At 47.8% G+C, this 27,445-nt stretch overlaps 2 protein-coding genes and 2 non-coding genes across 4 annotated transcripts; 3 read left to right on the top strand and 1 right to left on the bottom strand.

Moving 5' to 3' along the window:
* The first annotated feature begins 5,942 nt into the window (after nt 1-5,942).
* On the top strand, nt 5,943-6,015 carry TRNAE-CUC (transfer RNA glutamic acid (anticodon CUC)). The gene has a single exon. It is a non-coding gene; the product is annotated as a tRNA-Glu (tRNA).
* A 2,600-nt stretch (nt 6,016-8,615) lies between these two features.
* LOC117856537 (uncharacterized) lies at nt 8,616-10,958 on the bottom strand. Its single transcript, XM_072293795.1, has one exon. It carries the CDS (start codon nt 10,833-10,835, stop codon nt 9,009-9,011), a length of 1,827 nt encoding a protein of 608 aa, XP_072149896.1. The 5' UTR covers nt 10,836-10,958; the 3' UTR covers nt 8,616-9,008.
* A 3,657-nt stretch (nt 10,959-14,615) lies between these two features.
* Nucleotides 14,616-14,688, top strand: TRNAE-CUC (transfer RNA glutamic acid (anticodon CUC)). Its single transcript has one exon. It is a non-coding gene; the product is annotated as a tRNA-Glu (tRNA).
* A 2,127-nt stretch (nt 14,689-16,815) lies between these two features.
* Nucleotides 16,816-25,922, top strand: LOC117856041 (uncharacterized). The gene is made up of 18 exons (XM_034738455.2): nt 16,816-17,178; nt 17,673-17,742; nt 17,834-18,352; nt 18,431-18,616; nt 18,702-18,815; nt 19,223-19,281; nt 19,383-19,449; nt 19,562-19,613; nt 19,707-19,799; nt 20,164-20,247; nt 20,341-20,753; nt 21,313-21,374; nt 22,225-22,294; nt 22,533-22,613; nt 22,695-22,796; nt 23,682-23,821; nt 24,108-24,225; nt 25,411-25,922. The coding sequence occupies exons 1-18, from the start codon at nt 17,135-17,137 to the stop codon at nt 25,666-25,668; spliced, it is 2,532 nt and encodes an 843-aa protein (XP_034594346.1). The 5' UTR covers nt 16,816-17,134; the 3' UTR covers nt 25,669-25,922.
* Nucleotides 25,923-27,445: the final 1,523 nt, after the last annotated feature.

Here is a 27,445-nt window from a genome sequence, read left to right as displayed (position 1 = left end):
ACTTAGCCCGATGCGTGCAAGGCCCGTGCATATCCTGATATCCATGCGGCCGCCCGTATTTGTCGCCGGGCATGCTGGAAAAAAAAAATCCTACGTATATACTATCTTCATCAGAAATGCATGAAGACGATCACATTCTTTTGGCTGTAGTGTACTAGTATTAGATGATCACAAGTACTTAACTGTAGAGGAGTCTTGCAAGAGTACAATGGAGGCATGTTGAAGATTTCCTGTTCTCTGCAAACACGCACGGGGCCAAGCAACACACTTTCTCAGCCGATCGAAGTGGCTGCGAAAGGTAAGGGGCACCTAGAGCTTGATGTGATTCTAAGGCAAGAGAATCCATATCTCCTCGATCGCATGCCGGAAGGCATGATGATGGGTTACTGTTGGAGCATGGAGACGCTGATCTGGAAACCTGTTGCTGCCGGCCAGCCATCTCGTATTCTCGTGTCCGAGCAGGAACGAGACGTACGAGACGCATTCATCAAGCATGGCCACTGGATTTGGTGAGGTGGGGATGTCAGAAGCCCGAGCGAGCCACGTGATCCCTGACGTCGGAAAGCGCAGGCGTTGTGATCGGGTTCAGGGAGAATTTGTCTCGCAGTACATGTCAAGGTAAATCGTGCCGGTGCTGGTATACCTTGCTTTTGTGAGTGCATGAACGCTGTCAGCAGCCAGGTATTGTATCCTTTTTTTTAACGCATCTGAAAATCCGTGGGTGTGGCGTACTGCCTGTCAGTGTCAGGTAGCCTTGTTTCTTTTCGGTTTGCAAAAGAGCATCAGATGTGAAAGCCATGCGTATTGTTGCCATGTCGAGCTTTTGCGAAAGGCGCCAATGATCTGAAATCCTGTCTGGAATACTTTATTTCAGGCATCTTTACCACGAACTATCATTGCAACCTCTGAAAAAAAAAATGGTCCTGCTAGGACAGCTTTAGCAAGCATGCATGCTTCACTCGTCTGTCACCAAATAATAGGAATCACCCTGCAGAGAAACACATTTTCCACCCAAGATTTTTGGTCAATAAGACTGAAACGACACGAAGGCTGTTAGCTCACCAAATTTCTTGACCCCCTGAGTCTCCAAATTGTAACACAGCTAAGAGCTTCTTCATACTTCAGTCGTCGGCAGCTGGAAACTGCATATGCAATCAACAGCTGCGGAGTCTGCCGGTACACGATGAAGCTGTCGCCGAGGACAAGCCGTGGACGTTCGTTCAACCTAACCGTCACGCCACATCCGCACGACGGGTGGCCGTCGGGCCATGGCGCCATGCCGCTCTCGCGCCCACGACGGCTAGAAACGAGACACCTGAACCAGGCCAGACGGAGCTAGGGAGCTTAAGAATGAGTGGTGCCGGTTACTGATCGCCTTTTGCTTGCGAGGCAGTGGAGCTCGCTGTCGGTGGGTCTCTATCAGTGTCAGCCAGAGGGCAAGCTCGCGTCGCCGGACGAGGCGATGAGTGCGCAGACGTCCTGCGTGGGGGGGCCACGGCCCACGGTGGTTAGCCGCACGTGCTCCTCGTCCATCGGGGTCCCTCCTCCGGCCATGGCCCGCGTCGCTCTGCCGCTGCCCGGCAGCCACCCGCCAGCTCGACTGACAGCGAGCTTAACGTTGGTTTGGTTTTCCTTTTGCGATCAGCAGGGAAAGGGAGATTATCATGAGGCTCCTTTCGACCTATAATAGCTAGAATGCTGAGTGCGTTTAGTCATAGAAATCAGAAACTGCAACTCACATTTCAGAAAAAAGAAATGTGCACAAGACCTTACGATCGGTTTGGTTAGATAAAGCCGTGTTCAGACTGGACCAAGGATAGACCGAGTGATCGTTTCCAGAATCCAACCCAGCCAAAGCCGGGCATCCCTATGATTTGGTGCTCCATCATTGCAAAGGGTTTTCTTTATTAGGTGCTACGATCTTTGGCGTCCGTTCACCGGATTCTTCAGTTACGCGGAGAGGGCCGGCGCGGCGCGGCCTTGTTGAATCCGTAGCCGTGCGACGTTGTGCTTGGCACTAAAGAAATGGCGCTCGGAATAGAATGTTCCGAGCCGCAGTTGTTTATACGCCAAGACTAGGATCACCACCATCATCCTGCATTCCTGCTGCAGGGGAGACGAACCCAACCGATCTCTCACGAGACGAGAGGCGCGCGAGACGATCGCGGTCGCAGCCTGCTACCCCCCGCATATCTCGCACGCCGCCCCGATCAATCAGGCCGCGGGGGTCGTCGCGAATTTGGTGGCGAGAGACTGGGCCGCACGTTGGGGGTTATTGGGCGGGGGCAGGAGAGGGAGACCAGACGCCGGAGTCAGAGGCAACGCAACACCTCCACCGCGCCCAACCAACCTCCTCTCCTCTCTCTGAGTCTCTCGTTTCCGACGGGGTTTTTCTATGCCGCGCGTACGGAGGTTGCCGCCGAAACCGTAGGAAAAACGCAGGCGCGTTCATTCCGGCTTGTCTGCTCCTGTTGTTTCCTGTGTGCTTCGGCGACTATGTGGCAACTGGCAGGAGAGCAAACCGACCGATTATTTTAGTGGAGGTACACGGATCGGTAATCTATGATACCACTGGAGGAGACGCTAAGCACATGGCTGTGATCACTTTCTGACGGTTTTGTTTACCTGCTCCCCTGCCTAAAAACTAAAGGAGGCATTCATTCATTCTGCGAATCGGTGTCTGCTACGGTACGATCGTTAGGAGGAACAGAGCTGATCGGCATTATGACTCCCATTTCAATCAGGTGCTTAATCGAGCTTCCGGCTGCTCTCTGCCAAGGGGAAATGGTCGAGGTCTTGTCGCTGCGCAGGTAGCTTATCGTTTTCAGAGGTCGTTCGTGGGCGTAACAAACTCGGTGATGTCCAGGTGTTCCCACACATGTAAAAGGCTGCTTGGCAAATCACCTAATCAAGATCGTACTACGTGCACATCGGTATCGAAACAGCTATGGGGCAACGCGATGGAAAGAGGAGAGGTGCAAGATAATGCAGGGAGCACTGGATCAGTCAGTACATGTGGCTGCATAATTTTGACAAGCACTGGGAGATGATGGTTAGTGTATCTTAGTCATACAGGCAACCGCAATGGTGTGTGTAGGGGGGGTCCTCCCTAGTGGGGTTTCGGTACCATGGAATTCATGGATGAAGTGGGCACCTATTTGCTTGCACATCAGCAAGTTGGGGGCTACAGCAACCATTTGAAGGAATAAACAAGGCGTTAGAATACAATCAAGTTTTGGCATTTGTATAGTGATTTAGGTGTATTGTGCTTTTCTGGTAAGGTCAAGCCAGGGCAGATTATGACTCGTCTGGCGCGTATGCATGGGCTACCTCTCTGGTCAAGCTTACAGTTCATTCCTGGCTGCTAAACCGTGTCCATTTCACTTTCCAAGGATATAATGGTTGCACAAAAGCTGTATCCAATCAGGAAATCAAGGTACAGGGCTACAGGTTGAACGAGAAGCTGTAATCATTTTGGATCTTGTCTTTCCCTCTGCATTTTCTCTATTCTCCCTTCTTAATATAAAGATGATATATTCAAGAAAAAGAGAAACCAGACGTAGATTTGAAAACAAATTAAAGAAATAATAGTTGTTGCGAACGATTCTTCATACTATACACATTACTGTATCGCTGAAATTTGAGAATATGAAGCAACAGCTAATTCAAAGCAAGCACTATTCAGATATCTCGGTTCACCGATTCATCCATCCAGGAGGGCAAAGCATGTCTCTTTGTCCAGGTATCTCTTTATTTTACTACTGTTAAAATCATGGTGAATGTTGGATGGATAACAACTGGGAATTGACTGATGAGTGATGGTTCTCTTTCTCAACTTTGTGTGGCTCCACTATGGAGGCAGACACATTGCACCATTTGATTCTCGTCTTTGCTGTCTAGTCTCAGTTATAAGATTACGTGTAAGATTCTAGTGGCTTATGCATGTCATAATCACTTGAATTGAACTAAAGACGTAGGATACTTGTTTAGCTTTATCTAAAAAATCACTTCATGATGTTATTAGAAAATTTTCCTAATAGCTGGCTAATTGAACCATAGAAATATCTGAATATACAGTGTCGCTACCCCCGTATGTGTCCTGTACTCCTGTAGTGCTAGGCTGCTAGAAGGTCCTAATTTACTCCACCAAGTGAAGGCCGTTCCTTTTGTTGACAGTGAATGGCCCACCTTTGGGTTGAGCTGGTAATGTGACTCAATACCTTTAAGTTGCAATTATGGTGAATGTGTTCACATGCTGTATGGTTACTCATATTTTTGAAGGATAAACGGCCATGTGCTCCCGTTCACAGCTCTCTTCAGCGGTTAGGCGATCATAGGACGGTTATGTTTATATGCCATCTCTTGATCTCCCTGTTTGTAGCACGGTATCCGGCCTCTATGCATTTTACTTCTAACGAAATTACTGATGGGCAGCTCCACTGCCACAAGCCCACCTACCTGTTCAAAAGAAAGCAACTACTGTAGTGAACTCTTCTCCGTTCAGCGTTCACTCTTCAGTCTGCAGTAAATTGAACCTGAAAGCCACAGCAGCGTTCCTTACCACTTACCACTTCAGGTAAAGAAGTCGCATTAAGCTGGCAGGTTGCGGGTGTCTTTGTTCCGGCACTGCCGAGAGCTCTCGTTAGCGTAAACCTGCTTCCTCCTTATCCTCTCTTGTTCTGCATCTCTCGCTAACACAGGTGGTTACGGTATAAGACACGTGGATTACAGCGACGCGAGCATGGAAAGCATTTGGAAATTTGGATGGCCCGATCACACCCAGTCGCCGTCGCCATCGCCGTCCTTCCCGCGACCTGTCCATTCGTACGCAGTACACAGGAGCCGTTGCTTTCGTTCTCGCGATCATCAGGGGTTATTCAGCTGGGCGAAACACCATGATCAGGTCGCTGGACGGACAGTATAGTACGCTAGCACTGCAGCCTAAGACTTTGATGAGATCTTGGTCTGTGCAGTCTGCGTCCATACGTCTCTTTCAGGACCACCAGTCTTGAGTCTTACGATTTACGAACAGACGATTTCCTGAGCCGGGGAGAAGACACCCCAGATTTGTTCCTTTGCAGATCCTAGTCCTATCTTTCACGAATATTTTGTGTTGTCTGTTGCAACTAGAATCAGAAACATACTGCCTTTCTTGTTGCATTCGGTAGCAGCTTTTTGGTGGCAAGTGGGTTTGGGTTGTTTTCTCTCTTCTTTCTTGCCAGGATTTTGCTGTGATCCTGTGATGCGTGGATTTCCACGTAAACAAATTCAGGAAGCCTAGTGCGGTGGTATCTGGTATGAATTGTGTGTGATTGTGAGCCGAGGGCCGAACCCTATCACTTTTCACTGGTAATGGTTTCTGAGGGCTCCTCTTGCTCTTGGCATCAAAACAATGATGCCGTGTCTGTTTGATGAGACCCCGCCCCTACCAAGATGATGTGAACGGAACGTAGTGAGGGTTTCGATCCGTTTGTTAGGAAAAGAAGCTTCGATTAAGACGTCGATTCCATCCCATGCCATTTCTTTATTTGTAGGAAAAGCTTTGATCTCGTTGTTGCAGTGCAGCGGGGGATTGGCAAGGCATGACAAACGTTATGATTGAGCTGGATAGTGTGCACAATGATTAAACTTTAGTAGTTTTGAAGCAATAAACTTTAGTAGTTTTACCGTTATTTCAAGTGGAGACCTTTCTCTTTATCTAAAAAAAAGTGAAGACCTCTCTTTTCCCAAGTGGAGTGAGTACAGTCAAGCTATCTTTTTGCTACTTCTTCCTCCTTTTATTTATTGTAATTTTTTTTAGCAAAGGTGGATGAATTGTCGTTGATGCGTCGTCCCTGTTTATGAGAAAGAAATCCTGTCCAAGATGAGCCTATTATGAAGAATAATATGGGCCCTTCTTTCTAGTTGAAAATAAGAACAACAGTTACACGTCCCAAACAGCTTCCGTTGTAGTCTAGCTGGTTAGGATACTCGGCTCTCACCCGAGAGACCCGGGTTCGAGTCCCGGCAACGGAATCTTTTTTAGCTTTTTTTTGCAGCGTTCAGCGTCTACTTTTCTCATCTTGCTCTCCTTCCTCAATTTTTTTTTCGTTTTCTTGCAACTTCAGTCCTATGTAAATCAATTAGCAATGTGTGCATTCCATCGCGAAGCTCACCCACATTACCACTGCCAGTCGCGACATCCGCGTGACCACACCGGCACAGCAACCACAGCGCGATCTTGAACCTGCCGGCACACAGCATCGACCTGCTGTCCTGCGTCACTGAAAAGGATTTGCTAACAGGCGTCACCCCGCGTCAGGCGAGGGCTAGAACCCGTCGGCTGTCGCCTGTTGGGGTTTTTTCCAATGGTGGCTACTGGCTAGTGGCTACTGGCGCGAGTGGCGAGGCTGGTACGCGCGTCAAGCGTGCGGCGGGGAGAAAGAGAGAAAAGCGCGACCTAATGCGACGATGGCCGATAAGAGGCCCATTAGAGAAAGTTAAGTCTTCATCTGGGCCCAAATTACGATTTCGATGATGGCCCTTGTATCCCATGGCTAACACAGCAGCCCAAAAACTTAGCCCACGTATCCCATGGCTCTTTCACACGTTCGGAAAACTCTAACCGAGACGAAATCGGCCTCGGTCCGTGCTGCCGCAGCGTCTGATTTCGTCGGTCGACTTCTCTCTGGCTTATGGCGGCGGATGCTTTTTACGCGACTGAAGCAACGAGATCGACCTTGTGGCATCGGCTTGACTAATCGACAAAGAGCTTGCAAAGATTTGGACAGCGACAAAAAAACAAATCCATGACATAAAGTACTATGGCGGGTGTGGCGAGATCCCTGCGCGTGGTATTATCACGGTGGCGACTGCGAGGCAGCCTGCGAGAGGTCCAGATTTAGTGGTTTCACCTGTCAGGTGGAGTGTGGTGTTGCAGCAGTACTACAGCGAAGGGTCCCATATGGTGGTGGCTTCTTGGTATGGTGCGGTTTGTTTCATCGATTTCCTTGTCGACGTCGGGCCACGCCTGGAGATTCCATCGTATTATGAGCATGGATGTTGGTGGATGCCGCCATGACGAGTGGAGTGATGAGGCCGCGTTGATGTCCCAATCCAACCGGTCGGGTCTGGCAGTGTTGAGTTGAGTGACTACCCGTGTTGATCAGTTGATGTACCAATCCAATCGAGTGAGTTTGTTTTGTTTTCCTTTTTTTATCTTTCCAATCTGCAACTCCTTCTTTTTAATATAATCGGCAGCCTGGTTCATTTCAGAAAATGTATAAATTTAGCATTGACTAGAACAGCTCGTGCTGCACGTTTATCAGAGAGGTCAGGAGATCACAAAAAGCAAATTTGGAGAAAACAAAGGCCGTGGTCGCCCAAACAAAAGGAAAAGAAGGGAGGGCCAAGACACAGGAGCCCAAGCAGCCAACCTTTGTTGATCTTGAGCAAGTACACATCAGACTCAAGGAGGCGGGGTGGATTTGGATAATGATATCAGAAACGCCAAGCTCTACGCTGTAAGTCCAGCATCATCTCAAACTCTAAACCCCCACCTCAAAACAGTTAACTTTCAGCTCTACGTCCCTGCATCTTCGATTTCTAGGGTCTGAACCATTTTCCATTCACCTTGTTTGATTTGTTAGCTTTATGCCCTTAATTGGTCTGCTAATGGTTTTTGCATTATGCGTTTACACTTCCCTAAACTCTTCTTGTGCTGTTCATTGTTTTGTAGGATATTTGTTTGCTGCTGCTGCATATCAACCTCGTCGGTGTTGGGATCATCATTTTCATGAAGATTCCAATTTGGCCAGAGGTGGGTCTAACATCCTTAATCGGGGGCCAGATATTTTTAGTATGGTCTTGTCGATGAGAGATCGCTATATTGAAGAGCGTATGGCGGAGAACGGCAGTGCTCCGACCTAAGCAGTGTCAATGTAATGTCGCGGACTTATAACAGAAGAAGGGCACCAACAAACTTGTATTATGGTGCTGGACTGCTGATGCCCCCAATTAGTTTATCAATGCATGTAACCCCGCATTATATTGTAACAAGGAGGCCAGTTTATGGTCTAATATCTGTGTGGTTGCAGCCTTAAGAAGAATATGTTTGTCTTGCCCCTCAAAATTTTTACGTATTAGCTAGTCATGATCTTTGTTGCTGCTGTTTGGTCAATGGGACATGCAGGGTAGCTGCTTACTTAACCAAGGGTTGCATGGTCCATGAAAATCAATGGGGTGGGGGTGACCGTACCACATGTCCACGTTGTTCTTCCACGGCGTGCAAAGTCTGCAATCTGCATCCCTGTTCTGATCGGCAGGTGGCTGCACGGTCCAAAGAAGAGCAAGAAGAGATGATCCGATTATCCCAGTGATGCCTAATGCATGGGGGAGTGATTCCTCCGGGATGCATGGCGGAGTGATTCCTCCGGGCAAGTGTACGATGAATACAAAGCTTGATTTCTTTTCGGAGCCGTTGCGGTCAAGTTTCTCTGCTAAATTTGAGGGAGTCCTAATAAGTTCCTATTCCTTGTGCCAACTTTGCCCGTAATTCAGTTAAGAGAGGTGAATGATGATGTGGAAAGTGCTAGTAGAATATTATGCTCTCTTTTTAATTTTTTATCTGAATAAACTCTCAGGTTATATATTATTTGAACACGTTTATCTAGTGATTTCAGTATACATAGTTGCATTCAAAACAACATTGTGAATGCTAGAAAATAGTTGCCCTCCTAATCAAAGCCCCTTCTCCCGAGCAAAACTTGTATAGTGGCATTCAAAACCACATTGCAAATGCCAGCACATGTACCATATTTCGAACGATTTCACGCATCACAGCGCATATCAAATGCTCGCTAGCAATTCACGCATTCATCGATTCAAAAAAAGATACTGCCTGCCGGGCAGCCGGTACAAGAGCAACCAACTTCGGAGACCCTGACATTGCCAGATAGGAGAAGCTAGCCACAGAGATATCCTTATACTACTGTAAGAAGGCATCAGCAGCATAACGGAAAAGGTAAAGCTCAGTCGAACACCTCGAGCGCGTCGTACTCCGGGCCGGAGATGGCGTCGGCCATGACGGCAGCTGGAGTGAGATTGCCATCGGCCTCCAGGAAGAGACGCACCAGGTTCTTGGAGTAGCCGCTCACCAGCGCCGCGCCCTCCTGCGCCGCCACCACCGGCATGGAAGACTTGGACGTCCCCAAGTTCCAGAACACCACCTCCGGCGCCGCGAACCCCTCGTCGCTGAAGCGGTTGCTGATGCCCTGGTACTCCGTGTCCCACGCCGACGCGGGGCCGGCCCACCCGTCGAAGTCCATGTCGCTTAGCACGAACACCCTCTTCACCATCATGTCCCTGCGAAGCCCGCCCGCCACCGCCGTGCTCAGGATCTTACTGAAGACGCCCTGCAGGTTGGCGCCCTTCTTGCGCGGACCGAGGGCCGCCACTAGCGGCTGCAGCTTCTCCTTGAGGTTACCGCCGTGGAGCTTGTGCAGCTGGTGCGTCTCGTCGAAGGTGATCACCCTCCCCTTCCACGGCTCCTGGCTCAGCTCCGAGATCAGGAGCCCCAGCGCGACGGCGGCCGAGACCGCAGGGTCCGTGGCGGCACCGGTGAGCCCGCAGACCGCAATGCAGTTGTCCAGCCGGCCCTCCGCGGCGAGGGCGGAGACCATGCTGCGCCACTGGAGGTCCGCCGCCTCGTCGTGCTCCCCCTTGAGAGCCGCGGCGATCAGCTCGTGCGGCAGCACCGCGCCAGCGGCCACCCTTGCGTGGCCCGTGCGCACATCGTCGAAGAAGCCGACCACGCGGGGCTTGTCGCGCTTCTGGAACACCTCCTTGTACTTGTTCATGGCGACGGACGCCACGCGCGCGTACGGAAGTTCGTCCCACTGGCCCGCGCTCATGTACACCTCCGGGAGCTCGAGCACCTTGCGCAGCGGCACCAGGACCTCGCGGCGGAGCAGGTTGCGGACGCGGTAGGTGTAGTGCTTGTCGGAGAGGTCGAGGTACTCCTTGTTCGACTCGCGCGGGAAGACGCGGCGGGCGATGGCCTCACAGAGCAGGGTCGCGCGGTCGTAGGACGAGCGGAGCGACGGGCACCACTTGGCGGCGAGCCCGATCTTGGAGGTGTCCCCGGCGCGCAGGTGTTCGACGTCGGACTTGAGCAGCTCGGCGAACGTGTCGGCGACGCGGTCGTAGAGGTGGCGGAAGGCCTCGTCGGACGCGTAGCGAGCGAGCGCCGCCTGCGCCAGCTGCGCCTCCTTGTTGAGCCTCTCCTTGGCGGCCTTCGCCTCGTCGACGCCGCGGCGGCGCTTCGTGCGGCGGCGACGCCCGTCGCCCTTGCGCTGGTCCTCCTCGCGGGGGCCGTGGAGGACGAGGTAGAGGATCTCGGGGAGGTCCTTGAGGCACCCGAACCTGGCCAAGTTGGCGAGGTTGGCGGCGAGGGTGAGCGGGTGGCGCGCGTGCATCCAGAGCGCGGCGGCGTAGAAGCCGTCCCTGTCGGATTTGCCGAGGCCGCGGACGCCGCGGAGGTGGCAGACGAGCTTGAGGGCGGTAAGCGCGTCCTGGGACCAGGCCACGTCGAGGAGCGCGGCGAGGTCGGCATCGGAGGTGACGCCCGGGACGACCTGGAAGAAGAAGTCGACGCAGGGATCCCCGGACGAGGCGTACGCGAGCGGCTGCGCGGACCGCGACACCACCTTCTTCTCCGTCGAGTCTTCATCCATGGATGAGTTCTCGTCGGAGGAGTAGTCGGGGGACGAGCCGATCGTCGGCTTCGGCTGTGGCTTGGGATCGGCGTTGAAGGCGACGGCGACGGGAGGGCCGACAAGGGCGGAGGCCGGGGCCATGGCGGGCGGCCGCTGAGGGGTTGCGGATTGTGGTAGGGTTTTCGATCGAGGCGAGATCGAGATGGAGGGAGGCAGGGGTTTGGGGGCTGGAAAGCGATGGGAGATGAGATGGGTGCGCCGGATTGGAACGAGATTTATGGGAGGCGGCGGCTTCGTGGGCGTGGCGAGCAAGAAAGGCCTGCGAAAACGGGGCGTGATGCAACTGACTCTGAGGGCTCGTTTGGAATGGCCAGGGGGTTTCGACTTCGGTGGAATTGAAGTCGTGAGGCGCTATTTTTTTTCTTCACCGGCTTCACCTTCTTCCTAGTTCATTTTGAGACATCGCTAACCGTTCCGACTTCGTGCTACAGTAACGCGCAGTGCTAAGGCGCCCTTTGGCAGGACTTCGGCTGCGGCTTCTCCATCAGCAGAAGCCGAAGCCCTGTCAAAGGGCTATCTGCAAAACGGCTAAGGGGAAGAAGCCTCCCGAAATCCGCTCTCTGGAGCCATTTGAGAGAGGGGGAGTCGGAAAAACTGGCTCCCCGTGACTTCCTCCCCAACCCGCATCCCCATCAGACCAAGATACCCCTGAAGTTGGAAGCAATTATAGGAAAATTGCCACTACCTCACCTGGACAGCTGAACGCTGCAACCATCGGTGTGGCCCCGCCCAGCCTCACAACTGCGCGTGAGGTCCCGCGTGCTTACCACAGCATGAGCAATCGACGGGGGGCGATGGCGGGCGCTGCGGCGAGGGGTGGAGGCGGCCAGCGCTACGGCGCAAGGTGGAGGTGGACAGCGCTGGGAGCAGGGTGGAAGTGGTGTAGGGGAAGAGGTGCGGCCGGAAGGCGCCGGTGACGCGAGGAAGGAGACGAGGCGGGGGGATCGAGTAGAGGGTGACGGCGAGGTGGGGGATCGAGCGAGAGCCGAGCAACGGGGAAAATGAGGGCAGGAGGCGGCGGAGGAGTGGATAAGGGAGAGAAGGGAAATTAAAGAGAGGAGAAAAAATAAGGGAAGAATAAGAGAAAAATAAAAAAAAGATAAAGGCATATATTTCATCATTTTTATTCATGTTACGCAACTAGGAGAAGCCGTTTTGCCAAACGTTTTTCCATCCAGACAAGCCGAAACAAAAAAACTAAGAACCCACAGCTGCAGCCGTTTCAGCCACAGCCGCGGCCCTGCCATACGAACCCTAAATAGTGCGCGTTACTGTAGCGCGAGGTCGAAGCCTCTTTAGCCTAAGGGGGTGTTTGGGAACAGCCTGTTAAAGTTTAACACCTGTCACATCGGATGTTTGGATGCTAATTAGGAGTATTAAACATAGGCTAATTACAAAACTAATTGCACAGATGGAGTATAATTCACGAGACGAATCTATTAAGCCTAATTAGTCCATGATTTGACAATGTGGTGCTACAGTAACCATTTGCTAATGATGGATTAATTAGGCTTAATAGATTCGTCTCGCGAATGAGCACAGGGTTCTGCAATTAGTTTTATAATTAGCTCATGTTTAGTTCTCCTAATTAGCATCCGAACATCCGATGTGACACTGTTAAAGTTTAGCACCTCGTATCCAAACACCCACTAACTCGTGCTAAAGGGGCTAAACCTGGGATCCTATGTGATGAGGTGGGTTGTGGGTGCGGCCCTACCTAAACTGGTGTTTTCATTTATTGTGCAGTTCCAAAAAAATCTTTCGTTTCTTCGATAAGATTGGGCATTGTGCATGACCCGTGGGGGTATTTGGATCGCTGAAAGGAAATTTTGGTGAGAAAATCACCACGGATCAATATGAACAGCGGTAGTTTTTTTTTTGGAACAACAGCGGTAGTTTAACATGAATTATTTATGGCTCCCGCTCGTTCCCCTCCCAAAACATCTTTTGTTTTTTTGAGATTATCCCCTCTCAAACATCTAACTTCATTAAAAGGAAATCTTCACTCTCTCTGCGATACACACATAGCTTTCGTTTTGTTTGTTTGAGAGGAGAAAAAAACGGCCCACTACTACTACTTGCCAAATGGAAAGGAAAGATAACATGGGCCCAAAAGGTCCAGCCCAATGTTACGATCCGACTACTGGGATTAAGATAACGAGATTCTTGTAACAAGTAGCAGTACAATTCGAAGTCGACATCTCGCCGCCAACTACGGCGAGATCCGCTGGCCAATGGGTGTTTTGATATCTAAACTTAGTGTCACCATTGGATGTTCGATGTTAATTAAGAAGATTAAGCATGAGCTGATTATAAAATTAATTGTAGAACTTTTGTGCTAATTCGCGAGATGAATCTATTAAACCTAAGTAATCTATCATTAGCAAATGGTTACTATAGTACCATATTGTCAAATCATGGACTAATTAGGCTTAATAGATTCGTCTCGCGAATTAAACTCTATCTGTGCAATTGGTTTTATAATTAGACTATGGGGGTGGTTGGGAGGCATGGGCTAAATTTTAGCCCCTGTCACATCGGATGTTTGGACACTAATTAGGAGTATTAAACATAGACTAATTACAAAACTAATTGCACAACCCCTAGGCTAAATGGCGAGACGAATCTATTAAGCCTAATTAGTCCATGATTTGACAATGTGGTGCTACAGTAACCATTCACTAATGATGGATTAATTAGGCTTAATAGATTCATCTCGCGATTTAGCCTAGGGGTTCTGCTATTAGTTTTATAATTAGCTCATGTTTAGTCATTCTAATTAGCATCCGAACATCCGATGTGACAGGGCTAAACTTTAGCCCCTGCTAACCAAACACCCCCTAAGTTTAATACTTTTAATTAGCATCAAACATCCGATGTGATAGGTGCTAAACTTTAGCATGGGGTATCCAAACGGAGCCTAAGCAACTCCGAGTTGCTATCCAACTTGCTAAGCTAAAATTTGGTAAGTTAGTAAGAAAATCGTGATCCAATAAAGTGGCTATTTGGCTCTCCATCCCATCCGACTTGCTAACTTTTTCTCACACTTGCCAAACTTGTCAAAGTGTGGATCCCACGTACAGTAATTGTCAGACTGGGGAGTGCAAAATGAAAAAAGTGTTATAGTGCGAAATAGAGAGCTGTTAGAGTGGGTGGGAAGTGTATATTTTTAGAGAGGAACTTAATTGTTGGGATTTGAAAAATGGGAACAGTTGGAATGAGCAAGCAACTTAGTATGATAAATCTTTTTACCAAGAGTTAAAAATGGGCAGTACGTCGAAGATGCTCTTACAGAAAACCTGGTTCACTCGATCGGAGCCGTGAGAAACAAGTAGGAGCAGGTTCCAGTCAGGATGCTCAGTTCTTCCAGCTTGGACCGTAATACTTGCTGTTGGGCTTCCAAAGGCGACGTCGAGTTGGGCCAACATCCTGTACTGGGCTTCCATGATCTTCGGGCTAATCAGGCTCGTGACACCCAAAAACTTGTTCAGCTTGCCGATGGAAAAGACTCAGAGGTAGTGAAGAGGTGCCGCGTGCGCTGCATTGCTGCTGCTACCTATACGACGACTCGAGGGTTGCTATGCTATGCCTGCCTACACGAGCTGCAGGTACGCATGCATGCATGGTGATTGCCTGATTGGTGCACTGGTTGTCGATCAACCACCCTGCTGGACTATCTTTCGGAGTTCCGGGCTCGTATGAGCTTGGAGCCAGTGTGATTGTGTTTGTTGGACGAATGCAACACCTGCACAAGTGCAACACCACGAGGCGCGCGCGGCTTGAGCCAGCCCGAGCCCGACTCGTTTAGTCACAAATACTAGAAATGATTCTCTAAATGTTCAGAACGCTTGCAGTCATCTTTCCGTTGTAGTCTAGCTGGTTAGGATACTCGGCTCTCACCCGAGAGACCCGGGTTCGAGTCCCGGCAACGGAACTTTTTAAAAATCTTTTTACTATGTGTTTCGACGAACCTGCCGATCTGAGCTCTGTTTTAGTGGAGAGGCGAGCCCGATCAATCAAAATTGGCATCCTCACGAGTACTCCTAGTACGAGTGAGCACTGCCATATGTTCCATCTTTGAGTACACGTCGCGAGACTACCACAGCAGATCGTACATCACCAAGAAACCGTGCTGCTGCTACTCTCCTTGAATTTGGAAAATGGAAACACAAAGGCAGCACGACCCTCTGCTCCTATGTTAACTGTAACTGCTGCACTCATCCTTTTCTCTCTTCTGGAAGCAGAAAGAAAGCGGCCGTCGCCGATGCATCACTCGCGCGAACAAAGGAAAGAAAATCATGCCGAGTCGGATGGGTTTGTCTGCCAAAAGCCCAAACCAACGCTATCACGGCTACGACCCCCGAGAGAAGGCCGCACCGGCCGGGAACCGGCGTGCCTAGGCGCTCTCACTTTTTGTTGCCAGGAGCCCAGGACGACCGCTGGTCCACAGGTACCCTGTCCCCTGTTTGCTGCCTTGCTGGAGCTCCCAGTGATCCCGTAACGTAACGTCCTTCCCCATCGGTTCTCCCTCTGGATCGCTGCTGATTTACCGGTGCTCCGGCTAGCACGTTTGGCGCGAAGGTCGTGTACCCCCACATGACCCCGTTGCGTTAACTGAGCGCGACAGGACTGGCTGGTTGAGAGGTGGAGTCTGTCCGGGGCTTTCCGGTGCCCGAATCTGCCTGTACGAGACGGGTTGGGTCTGGGAGCACGGTTCGTGGCTTCATGCAACCCTGTAGGTCACGGCATCACGCGCACGGTCCGGACGGGAGGAGTCGTTGGAGGCTTGGAGCTGCCGGCCGGCTGCGAGCTGGATCTGAGCGGTGGGTGGACGAACAGAAGAGAACACAGAACAGCCAACGACGACGTACGGACGCTCAGGGAACGTCCGGTCCGCCATGACAAGTTGAATTAGCTGTCTGACACGTTGGATGAAAACAAACACGACGATGGTGCTAGATGATGGCCTCTCTCTGTTGTTCGTCCCTCGCAACAGCTGCAGTGGCCAGTGGATCGTTCTACGACGCTGACGCAAGTAACGATCAGCTTCCGTACGGAGGTTAAAAGCGGTTGGCAGTTACAGTAATAAATGGAGGACGTCTGTCGTTTGAGGCCATGTTTAGTTTCCCCCAACTCCCAACTTTGGCACTATGTAAAAAGAAGATTCCCCATCACATCAAACTTGCGGTGCATGCATGGAGTACTAAATGTAGACGAAATTAAAAACTAATTGCACAATTTTGTTGTACTTTACGAGACGAATCTTTTGAGCCTAATTAGTCAATGTTTGGACAATAATTCACAAATACAAACGAAATGCTACAGTGTGCTACAGTGCTGTAATAGTAATTTGACACCTCCCAACTTCAACAAGGCCTGAGGAATTGGGGTGGCCGGAAAGTGGCCGTAAAAGGCTGCAGTACTGCACCGCTTGCTGTGCCTGCCGGTGCCTGCTGCAGATGTCGCCTGGGAGGCTGGCTGGGACCTGGGATCCATTCATCCATCCTGCTAGGGCCATACCCTCTCGCCTGATGGATCGCCCAGCCTGCCTGCCGCGGCAGGAGGCACGTACCCATCATTTCGGCCGACATCCAGCAGACCTCACGCTGTCACGCAGCACGCTCCCACGCAGCAAAAAAAACTTGAGCACTTTTTTTTAAAAAAATTTGGAACCATATTCGTACGTAAATCGGCTGAATTCCATATTATAGCAAGTTTTACAGCTTCAATACTACTAGCTTCTTGTCCACTACGCTACTGGGAGTAGCAGTGCCAGATCTGCTAACACATCACCGTGCACGATCTTTTTTCCAGACCACAGAAACGAGCACAGCTCCCCCTGACACGGAGAATCGGGATCTCGGCGTGTCACTGGACACTGAACCCGCCCATGTCGACGACGACGGGCGGCCGGCCACGAGGGCGGCGGGGGACAGTGAACCCCCGGAGTCCCCGTCTCCCCAATCTCCATGCACCCGAAACCCCAGATTATTAATTAGAGAGAAAAAACCCAGATTTTAAAATGGCGAAAAAATAAGGGGAAAAGTTGAAAAATATTTAATGCGCATCCTCCGATTTCCCAACTCCCCAGTAGCCAAGCGCAAGCGGGCGCTCGCATTTCCGCGGTCTCACGCTGCCACGCAGATCAAATCTCAAATCTCAGCAGCAGTACAATAATCGGGAGGTCGCCACCGACCCCTAAGCTAGAATCGCGCTCCACTCCAGTGCTCACTCCCGCACCGTACGCTTCGCTTTTGCCCGCCTACGCCAGCGCCACCGGCCGACGGTTGCGGGGGCTCGCCGGAGGGCGGAGGAGGCAGACGAGCAGGAGGGTGGTGGTAGGGCGGGGGGACGGCGCTGGGTGGCCGACGCCGCGGGAGATGAAGGCCAAGGCCCTCCCCTTCATCGCCTTCGAGCACAAGCGGTTGGTTTCCGCTTCTCCCCCTGCCGCGCGCATCTCGGAGACGTGTTGGTTGGTCTATGCTGTTTCGGGGGATTTTTTTTTTCGCGGAGTTCCTGCTCGAGACTTCCGCTCCTGTGTTTCGGAGATATTTTGGGATTTCGCGGGGATCTCGATCCGGGGCGAGAAATTGGGGGCCGAATTTGGGCAATGCAGCGCCTAGATCTCCGCATTTCTTTACGTGATGAATTGCTTTCGTTTTCAAAATGTTCGAATTGTGGTTATATGATGCTTGCAGGATCTGAGCGATGCGAAACTGCCCGATTTTTTTTTAATACTAGTGCAAGTGAAATGCTTCTGATTTTTTTAATACTAGTGCAAGCCGAATTTACTGAGCGTGATGGGTTTTTAGCAAATTGATTTGTCCCAGGCTTCTGATAAAGACGACTTCACTTCATGATTGCGGCATTTAGCTACCACTAGTACATTTCTGACTGACGCGTTGGGTGGTGGTGCAGGGACGCTTATGGCTTTGCTGTGCGGCCACAGCACCTGCAGCGGTACAGAGAGTATGCAAACATCTACAAGGTGGAGGAGCAGTCCCCCTGACGATTCCTACATTTTGTACCATGTTTGTTCATCTTGCTGAGTTGCATATATTGTGCTGCTGGCTCTGCAGGAGGAGGAAGAGGAGAGGTCAGAGAGATGGAAGAATTTTCTGCATCGGCAGGCCGAGGACGGAGAGTCATCTGGAGAGGATGTCAAGGTTGCACCTTCCAACGAGGATGACGGACCTGCTGGCAAGAATGCTGATGATGCAAGGTCAGACGAGAAAACACTGAGGCAGCCAAGACCACATAAGATCCAGATATGGTCCGAAATCAGGCCCTCTTTGGGCCACATCGAGGAGATGATGAACGCACGTGTCCAGAAACAGCAATCTTCTTCTGTTAAAGAGGGGTACACGGGTGATGAACTGCACCCTGGTAATCCTGAAGAGAGCAAACCATCGGAGGATTCTGATGATGAGTTCTATGATGTAGAGAAGGTTGATCCTAGCCAAGAAGTGCCTGCAGCTGACATTGCCAATGCTGACTCTGGTACAAATAGAGGTGCAGACCAAGAAGATTATTATCCTTGGAAGGAAGAATTAGAATGCTTAGTCCGTGATGGGCTTCCAATGGCTCTGAGAGGAGAGGTACGGCTTGCATTTTTCTAGAACAGAATTGACCTATTGTTCTATTAAAACAGCAAACCCTTTTGATTGTGGGGACAGCTATGGCAAGCTTTTATCGGTATTGGAGCTCGTCGGGTGAAAGGGTACTATGAGGGTCTCCTTGCTGCGGAAGGTGAAAGAGAAGACAGCAAATGTTCCGATTCCCCGACTACGGAAGGTGGTGATGGAAAACCAAAAGCATCTCAGCCATTTTCTTCTGAAAAGTGGAAAGGGCAAATAGAGAAGGTATGTAGATTATTATGAATTTTTTACTGCAAACAGGATACAGTATGCATTTGTTAATGTCATCTTTTACTTTGGAGCCTTTTAGGATTTGCCTAGAACATTTCCAGGGCATCCTGCACTAGATGAGGATGGCAGAAATGCATTAAGACGCTTGCTCACAGCTTATGCTAGACACAATCCATCAGTTGGTTACTGCCAGGTACATCTCTATCAGTCTATCTTAATGCTTATCATATGGCTTTTCATGTCAATGAATGGCATTGGTTTGTTGGAGGAGCCCTTCCAGCATTGGGATATTGGTATTTGAAGTCTAAAAACATGGCCCACCACATGGACACACCCTTTAAAGTTTCCATGAAAAAGTGAAATCGATCATGGCCAAATCAGTCTTGTAGTTTTGCTACATAACTTGTTTTTACATAGCGTGGTGGTACGACTATCTGTTGAGACAGCGCTCACTGCCCTGTGCAATGGTTGCAGGGTCCCAGGCTGGCGCCCCCCCCCTCCCCCCAGTCTTTTAATTATTTTATAATATAATTATTAAACATTTGCACTCCCATGTTCACTTACTACTTGATGCTAAAATTAGTCCTAAAAATAATGCAGGCAATGAACTTCTTTGCTGGTTTGTTACTTCTACTGATGTCAGAAGAGAATGCATTTTGGTAGGTTATGCAGTACAACTACAATGTTCAGCTTAAGTGTTGATTGCATAATTGTACTGCTGAACTAAACATCTTTTTGTATGTTTTCATGGGGTCCACAGGGCATTGACAGGCATTATGGATGACTATTTTGATGGTTACTTCTCTGAAGAAATGATCGAATCTCAGGTATTATAAATTACCATTTTCTTTATTTTAGTGTTTGCATGCTATTGGGTGGTTTGACCTTTAATCTTCTTTATTTATTTTTTACATTATCTGCATTTTGGTTTCCCCATAGGTGGATCAGCTTGTCTTAGAGGAGTTAGTCCGAGAGAGATTCCCAAAACTAGGTGACTTATTCCTTAGATATTCCATGATTTTACCATATACTTTCTGTATGTTAACAGCACAAGTTTGACAAGAACATTCATGTACTTTTACAGTAAATCATCTTGATTACCTTGGTGTACAAGTTGCATGGGTTACTGGTCCATGGTTCCTATCTATTTTCATGAACATGCTTCCCTGGGAGAGTGGTAAGCTTCGTTTTGCGCTTTTTGAAACATTTATCCTTTTCTTTTCAAAAGATATGTCCTCTGCTCATGCAATATAAACTGGGTTCTTGAGAACTGCCATTTTGAACCATAGGTCCTTTTAAGAGATCACGATTGCTATTGCAGTACTGTCACAGTAGCACTTTCTACCCTCAGTATTTGTAGTGTTCCATTTAATATATGTCTGTAAGGTCTACCGCCATTAACTTTTTCTTCGATTTGGTGTCTCGTTGATATGCGTGTCAGTAAGCTTGGACTAATATTCTGTTTCTATAGTACATTACGAGTTCACTATTATCTTCTCTAAAATCATGCTTACCATTTTACTACTATTTAAACGTTTCAGTTCTTCGTGTTTGGGATGTGCTTCTCTTTGAGGGAAACCGTGTGATGCTCTTCCGGACAGCCCTTGCACTGATGGAGTTGTATGGTACTGGGGTCCCTCTTTTGCTTTACACCAAACCTAACAATTATCTTCGAAGTTATGTCCTGGATTGAGGCTTATCACCAACGTTAATTGCAGGTCCTGCACTTGTGACAACAAAAGATGCTGGGGACGCAGTAACCCTTTTGCAGTCTTTAGCTGGCTCTACTTTTGATAGTAGCCAGCTTGTTTTAACAGCTTGCATGGGATATCAAGCTGTAGGTGAAGTAAGGCTGCAAGAACTGAGGAATAAACACCGGCCATCTGTTATCTCTTCAATGGAACAGAGAGCAAGAGGCCTTCGTGTCTGGAGGGACACCAACAGTCTTGCATCTAAACTATATAATTTCAAGCGTGACACTGAACCATTGGTATCACTATCAGAAGAACAGTCAAATGACTCAACAGATGGCGATAAGAACCAAGAAACCAGTTCTGGGAATATGAATGATATGTATCGTGGCCTCACTGTCAACTCTGAGATTGACTCTTTGCCTGATCCTAAAGATCAGGTATCCTTCTCACTGTACTAAACTTTTTTTTTTCATCTCCCAATTGTAAAGCAGTGGTTTCATTGAACTTACGGGACAAGCTGAATAAAACATGTCCATTAGTTAGGTTATTCGATGTTCAATCTATTTATGTGAAGTTTACATACATCCTTTTTTCGTTTTTGCTGGATATCTTATCCGAGCAATAAGATGGGTGGTCAGAAAAGCAATAGATGTTACATTTTCGCTTTTTTTAGAGCAAACTCCTTATTTATTGAAGTAGATGACGTAACCATTCCTGTAAGAAATTGAATAACATCTACTAGTTTACATATTCAGCAAGGACTCCTGTTCATAATCTTATAGCATATCCTGCATTTTCTCGCTATGATAGAACTCCTGGCAATAAACGTAGGTCTTATAGTTAGCATTAGCATGCTTCCAAGTACCATATCATCAGGAATTATAGTTACAGATTATGTTTTGTGTTGGCATTTTGTAGCAACTTTTGCAACCTGTATACACTCAATCGTTGAAATCTGTATAATCTAAGAATTTATATTTGGTTGTATTATCTCAGGTCATCTGGTTGAAGGGAGAATTGTGCCAGCTGCTAGAGGAGAGAAGATCAGCTGTTCTGAGGTTGGTTTCAAATATCCTAGACTGCAACCCTTAGGTTGCTTGAGTCATTTCCTATCCATTAAAACATGAACAAACATGTATATGCACCATTGTAAGTGATCGATTTTGGAACTTTAGTCAATCAGGTAACAATTGTATACATGGCACTTTTTTAGGTGTAAGTGAAGGTAAATAGGGAAGGTTTTGTGATACTCCGCTTGGGAAACAAGTTGATTACCCATAGTGTTGTAATCAAAATATCTGTTCCCACAAACCCTGTTCTCTAGTTGACTAGGCTACATCATCTGGTTTATAAAATGGTCTTGATGGTTTGCAAGCCAGAAATATAGTATTCATTTGCGATTCCATTAATTTCAATAATTGAGTAACTATATTTTTTTTTAGAAAATAGACCACCTCCGCTTTATTACAAGAACAAAGCGTACATAGTTTTACATCGCTATATCTTCCTACAGTGCCGTGCTCATGTAGTGTGCCCTGCATTTTACAAGAGTCAGTCTCTTTGTTTTGTTTTTTAGTAAATCACCAGGGGGGACGATGGGTCCCCACCTGAATTATATTACCACAGGATGCTGGCTTGCCGTTAATGGTAGTTTACAAATGTCAGACCAAAGTTTGGAGAGTTGAAGATGGGGAGGTGTGAGTTTTTGCATCAGCATTTACATTACAAATTTGGAACACCAGAAGTTGCTCACATGGCGGTGTGGCTCAGGGAAGCGATGGCGCCAAAGGGTGGCCTCAGATCCGCAGTTCATCAGTCTCTTTGTTCAGTTGTTGCTAGGATTAAACATAAGTGCTTACATCCTTGCATATTGAATTATTCTTATTTTTCTCTACCATCTTTATCCAGGGCTGATGAACTAGAGACAGCACTGATGGAGATGGTTAAGCAAGATAACAGACGTGAATTAAGTGCAAAGGTAACCACAAAAGATGGTTTTTCATCTCTGCCTGACTGTTTGTTGAATTTGTTGTGATCCAGCATGTTGAATCTGAAGTTCGCAAAATAGTATAACCTCTTTTCGCGGCCAATTTATCTGTTAGAATGTGCTTCCTGTTCAATTAATTGTTATTAATTAAGTAGCTAATCTTTCTAGATAAAAGTTTCTTGTTTCCTTGGAATATGATTCTTTTTATATTTTCTTGTGCATCACCTAGGTCGAGCAGTTGGAACAAGAGTTATCAGAGCTAAGGCAAGCTCTATCGGACAAACAGGAACAGGAGCAAGCAATGCTTCAGGTGCAATGCTTACCCATCGCTGCTCTAAACCTTGTCACCACTATGTCATATGCAGCTACTCACCAACCAGGTGAATTGCAGGTCCTGATGCGTGTGGAGCAAGAACAGAAAGTCACAGAGGATGCACGCATCTGTGCTGAGCAAGATGCTGCTGCTCAGAAATATGCTTCACATGTGCTCCAGGTGAATTCAGTTTGAGCTACAATCCATGTTATTGTGTTTGCATGCATGTCTTGATCTGACTCATGTGTGACAACTGGTCGTTTTTTTGTATAGTATCTGGAAGACAGCATTGAGTTTATAATAGCCTTTGCAATGCATTGCTTTTTCCTGCTCTTGAAAAAATGGTTCCTACTGGATTTGTAGATTTTTATATGCAGATATCAGGGCCAGTCCTGAGATTTCAGGGGCCTGGGCGAGACTAAAAGCCCAAACCCTTTCAATAGTACTAGTAAAAAATGATTGCTCAGCAAGACTAAGTTTTTGTAGCAAATGAATCTTTCTTGAAAAAACTCGTGTTGTCAGATGCATAAGTTCTAGATGACATGACTATGCTGAAAATTAAAAGAAACAATATGTAGTAGCTGAAAGCTAGCTAGCGTAGAGCTACAAAGGCATGCATTAGATCAACTTACAGAAATATCCCCAATTACTATGTAGACTGTCAGATCGAAATGACATCCATCCCTTATCAGTGTCCAATACTCCAGTTGCTGGCCTGTCGCTTGCTTTCCTGCTAGCTGCTTGCGTTGGTGCTTGGCGCCCTGGTGCTCTCTGCTGCAATAGGCGACGGGCCATGACATTAGTAGTACTGCATACGTTGTACCTGTGGGTCCTGTAGCTTCGGGGGCCCAGGACGGCCGCCCCTCTCACACCCCCTCAGGACTGGGCCTGGCAGATATGCGTTGCGGTGCATATGCCCTGATAAGGCTGATATCTAGGTTTCTTTAAAAAACTACAATGGCCTATGCAAAAAAATGGGTTTTCCTGCTCTTAAGAATGAAGCAAGTCAATACTTCCTTGTTCAATGTTATGATTTGCTGCTTGTATATTCGGTTATGTATACAGGAGAAGTATGAGGAAGCTATGGCTTCACTTGCACAAATGGAGAACAGAGCAGTTATGGCAGAAACAATGCTAGAGGCGACGCTTCAGTACCAATCTAGTCAGCAGAAAGCACAGCTGCCGTCCCCTTCTCCTTCTCCAAGGTACCATTGCCCTGATCTTGTTTAATGAAATTATTATCAGATTGGTACTCATACTGGCAAAGTGGCAAGGCAACAACTCTAAATGACCAATTTATTGAACTTGTTCATTCTCTTTTGTCTTATCTGGTAACATGCTACTCCCTCAAGTTAGGATCTTTTCCCCCAAACACAAATAGTGATTTGACCAATAAATATTTCCTTGCGAAATGTTCCACGCATTTGCTGTTATGGTTCTACACTGCTAACTTGACAGTTGACACTGTTGCTTAATCTTCATTCCTTGAAGGACCCCAACACGAGATGGAACACCTGGCCAGGTGAGCCAAGATTCATCACAGGAGTTCCAGCCTAGAAGAATAAGTTTGCTCGCCCCATTTTCCCTCGGCTGGCGAGACAAGAACAAGGTACTTTCTTTTGCCAGGTGGATTATGATTGACTGGATATTATATAAGCCTTTTTATTTCAGTGCAGTAGTACACTTACACTAGTAGTAACTTCTTTACCCAAACTCCTAAGTGGAGGGAAGTCACAATCTCATTCCTCTGACTGTTTCTTTTCTTTTCTTCTGAAAAGATGCCAGGAGCTGTGCCTTGCATTAATTAGAAGAAAGGACTTGTGACATCAGAAAACAAACACTAACGTTGCTAACAGAAGCAAGGATAACTACACCAGAAAAGCTACTAAGGGATCCATAAAGCTAAACATAATACACCGTAACCAACCAAAACAGCAACATAAGCTAATCTGACTATCTGAGAGTAAAAAAGCTCTTTGCCTGTTCCCCATGTGCTCATTGATAAGGTAGAAGACCTGATCCATGACGGCATTTTCATTTTGGGAAATTTTGCTCATGCACATGTAGGTGGCAGAAATTGTTAGTTTAAGAATGATATAAGCAGCCTGTGTCTTATACTTACTGTGAGGAGGTTAATGATGTGATAAGGTACTAAAAGTTTTGTGCGTGTCTATTGTCAGACTGAGCTTCTAGCTGACTGCAAAAGGAGCAAAAACATTTCACTATATTGTTTTCTGGAATTTATGAGCTCAGTAGTGTGATCCCTGAAAGATCCTGTGAGTGTCATGCCTTCTGTCATTATAAGAATGGCCGTGCAGAAGATAGAACTTGCCATGAGTTGTCTTACGTTATGCAGTCTAAACCTAGTAAGACTTTTTATGCTATAAGATTTAGCTTAAATCGTATTTTTTATAAGTTCAGACTACTATTATACTGAAGTTCTTCCGAAGTGGTTCAATATGATATTACTTCGTGGTGAATATAAGCTCGGACTACTATTATACTGGAGTTCGTCCAAACTGACGTTGCAAGCTATTGGTTCGTACAATCGTACGTCCTCATGAACATTTTAGAGGGCCTGGATTCTTCTCTATTCTGGAAAACAACCTTCTTTGTTTTACTACTTCTCTTCGAGATATACTATACAGTTTCTTGGAGTGTTCATATGTAGTTTGATTTGTCGCATATAAGCTTCGGGCCTTACCTCTTCTAGGATGATTTGACTTTCACTATACAAGAACTGTTATGCTTTGCCTGATTTGAAGTTATCCGTACCCTGCCTTGGTTCTCACAGGGCAAGCAGAATGGCACCGATGAGTCAACAAACGGCAAGCTTAATAATAACACTGAAAGGGTTGAAACACCGAAGAAGGACGATGAAAAGCAGGGTGGCTCACCAAAAGAGGGTGAACAGAGAGTAGAAACACCCAAAAGAGACAGCGAGCCCAGATTAGAGACACCCAAGATGGATGGCGATATACCAAGTGCCGAAAGGAGCACAAATGATATGGATGGGCAGGAAGATCAGCTGGAGGAAATAAAATTGGATTGACATCCTTTGGCTGGTCTTCACCAATGTTGTTAAGCACAACATAAGGTGCCATTTTTTAATTATGTATTGGTAATTGGTGTATTTAGTTTCCCCCCACTTTTTGCCGTATTTTAGGTTTATAGATTCTTTGGACAGTAACTTGAGGGGACAGAACAAATAAGTTATGTTTTGCCTGTTGATTTTGTCGATTGACTGTAAGTTATATATACTCATGAAAAAAAGAAGTACCAAATAGGAGGTAAATTACAAAGCAATTTCTGGCCACTGCTTCTGCCCTGAAGTAGAATGCTGTGCCTTCTTTCAATCTGTTCCATTCGGTACAGGTAACTGCGTGGTTCAGCATATGCTGCTGCCATTGTTTTCACGACGATTTGCCATGTCTGTCTATATATGCAAGTGATGTCCGCGCGAGCCAAGCGCCCAAGTGTTTGCTTTACTTTACTGTGCCTCCTTTTATAAAAGCACAAGGGCACTCGGAATACCTTTTTTTTTTCTTCACAGGTCTACTGTCAGACGTCAACATCTTCGTGTCAACAATGTGCCTTTCGTGCGTCCGTGCGTCGGCGCGTGCATTCGGACGAGTGGTGTCACGTCCTGCCAGTGCCAGCACTTCCGTGTCCGGGCTTTATACGAACGACCACACGCGGGGACACCCGTCAGGCAGTCAAAGTCCGTCCTTGCGAGGTGCTTGAAGTTTCTTTCCGTTCCCATTGGTTTACTCGAATGTTCTGTAACCAATTTGAAGAAATTTTCTGCGTACATTTGCAAGTTAAATGCTAGTAACAGTTATTGATTTTAAAAGCTTATTAATATACTATCAGGGCAAGGTAGGTTGATTTGCTTCTTTCACATCTCTCTAAACACAGACAACATCTGGCAGAACGAACTTTGTTGGCTAGAGTTGAATACCCCGGTTGATTCACAAGCATACTACAAAATTCAATACGAACCAGTCCACAGTTTGAAAGCTAGATTGCGTTTCGGTTGCGATGCTACCCTGCGTACAGAAGATGCCAAGATCAAGACATGGCCACGGTTCAATGAACGGTGCAGAAAACCTGGTGCCCCACCGGACCACACCAACTGACCGCGACGCCCACGCGGATCCTGATTCGTGACACTACCCCTACCATGCCGGCCTGCCGGGCGTGCGGGGCTCACAGCTTCACTCCAAATGGAGGAGCCATCGAGAGCGAGGCAGCGAGCGCAGTCGCCACGCAGTAGCGTGCTCACTCACGGATACCTTAAAAGCACCCAACATATGGGGCCACCGGCGGACCGGCCACGCGGCCACGGGCCACCCCACCCACTACAAACAACCCACCATTTTTGCCATGTGATGCATGCTCTCCCCTGCGCCTGCAGGTAGTCTGACAAAAAGGGCGCCCTGTCTCGTGCAGTGCGACGCGGGCTCTGAACTGCAATAATTTGTCACCCCCACCATTCTCGTTAGATTCTTGGGCTCTACTACCTAGCAGCGTCCCAATTAAGCGCACTAGTTAACCCAAAAGCACGGTCACCACTTGGCTAGTAACGACACAAATCTAGCCCGGTAAAGGGACGCCAGAGCATCTAGCCGTAGCATTAGCATCTGCATTTGGCATGAGTTTGGTTTGCCAAATCTCTCTTTATTGCCATGAGGCTAATCCATCCCTAATCCTGTTGTCTGCTCATAGGCCCGCCTGTCCCTTCATGGATGCTTCATAGTATTTTAACCGCTGCCTCATGATGAAGTGAGGGAAAACCGGAAAAAGACGGAGATCAGCTGAAGAAAGAG

The sequence above is a fragment of the Setaria viridis genome, chromosome 5 (assembly GCF_005286985.2).
Source record: "Setaria viridis chromosome 5, Setaria_viridis_v4.0, whole genome shotgun sequence".
NCBI lineage: Eukaryota > Viridiplantae > Streptophyta > Magnoliopsida > Poales > Poaceae > Setaria > Setaria viridis.
The sequence above is the reverse complement of the archived record's forward strand: the minus strand, read 5'-3'. Positions and strand labels throughout refer to the sequence as shown.